The sequence below is a fragment of the Myotis davidii genome, unplaced genomic scaffold, assembly GCF_000327345.1.
Source record: "Myotis davidii unplaced genomic scaffold, ASM32734v1 scaffold142, whole genome shotgun sequence".
NCBI lineage: Eukaryota > Metazoa > Chordata > Mammalia > Chiroptera > Vespertilionidae > Myotis > Myotis davidii.
The window spans coordinates 1026101-1027099 of record NW_006294400.1 but is presented as its reverse complement, the minus strand read 5'-3'; the positions used below and the strand labels follow the sequence as shown (position 1 = coordinate 1027099).

The 999-nt window shown below is 59.9% G+C and overlaps 1 protein-coding gene across 1 annotated transcript in view; it reads left to right on the top strand.

Annotated features, from left to right (window-relative positions):
- ODF2 (outer dense fiber of sperm tails 2) overlaps positions 1–999 on the top strand; it is a 34268-nt gene that overhangs the window by 11077 nt on the left and 22192 nt on the right. The window contains exons 6-7 of the mRNA XM_015567129.1: positions 3–106; positions 692–821. Coding sequence (XP_015422615.1) covers positions 3–106; positions 692–821 — 234 coding nt within the window. The remainder of the gene's footprint in view (positions 1–2; positions 107–691; positions 822–999) is intronic.

Below are 999 nucleotides of genomic sequence, written 5' to 3'. Positions count from 1 at the left end.
AGGAGGAGCTGGAGGAGGTGGCCCACGAGCTGGCTGAGACCGAGCACGAGAACACAGTGCTGAGGCACAACATCGAGCGCATCAAGGAGGAGAAGGACTTCACCATGTAAGGCCCTGCCTGGACTCCGGCCCTCCTCAGGGAGAGGGACCCTTTGGGAAAAGGGACATTTAAGGGGAGGCCTGTAGGTGGCGAGGAGTTAGGCAGGGGGATGCTGGGGAACATCTGTGACTGAGAGAGGGAAAGCAGGCCGAGTGAGGAAGGTGGGTGGGCAGAGGGCAAGGGGGTGCCATGGAGGTCGTCAGGGGCTGGCTCTTAGCAGCCACTTGGGGGAGTTTGCATTGAGGGCAATAGGGAGCCATGGAAGGGTTTTCAAAGCAGGAAATGGTGTAAGCAGATTTGACTCCAGTGTGGAGAGTGGATGGGAGGGCTCAAAAGCTAATCTGAAGATGGTTAAGAGGCCAGAGCAGTGACCAGGGGCAGGACAAGTAGGTGGCACCATGTGACCTGATGTGGAAGCCCTGCTTTGGTGCCCAGGTGTCTTTCTAGGCCACTTGGACCAGAGGGCTACCCCTTCCCCCTCCCCCACCGTTCCTTGACTAGGAGATGAGGCTCACAGGGCATTGTGAGGCGAGCCTCAGAGCTCCGGGGGCTGGGGCTTGAGAGGCTCAGAGTCCTCCTTTCTGGCCCCAGGCTTCAGAAGAAACACCTCCAGCAGGAGAAGGAGTGCCTCATGTCCAAGCTGGTGGAGGCGGAAATGGATGGGGCTGCCGCAGCCAAGCAAGTCATGGCCCTGAAGGATACCATCGGGAAGCTGAAGACGGTGGGTGGTAGGCAGAGCAACCTAGCCCTGCGACTGGGCCCCGAGAGGGGGCAGCCACAAGCGAGGGTGGGGGCTTTACGCAGTCATCAGGCTGACTTTATGACATCTCCAGGCGGGGGAAGGGCACATTGAACTCCTCAGTTCCCATCCCCCACCCTCAGGCCCAGGGCCAGACACC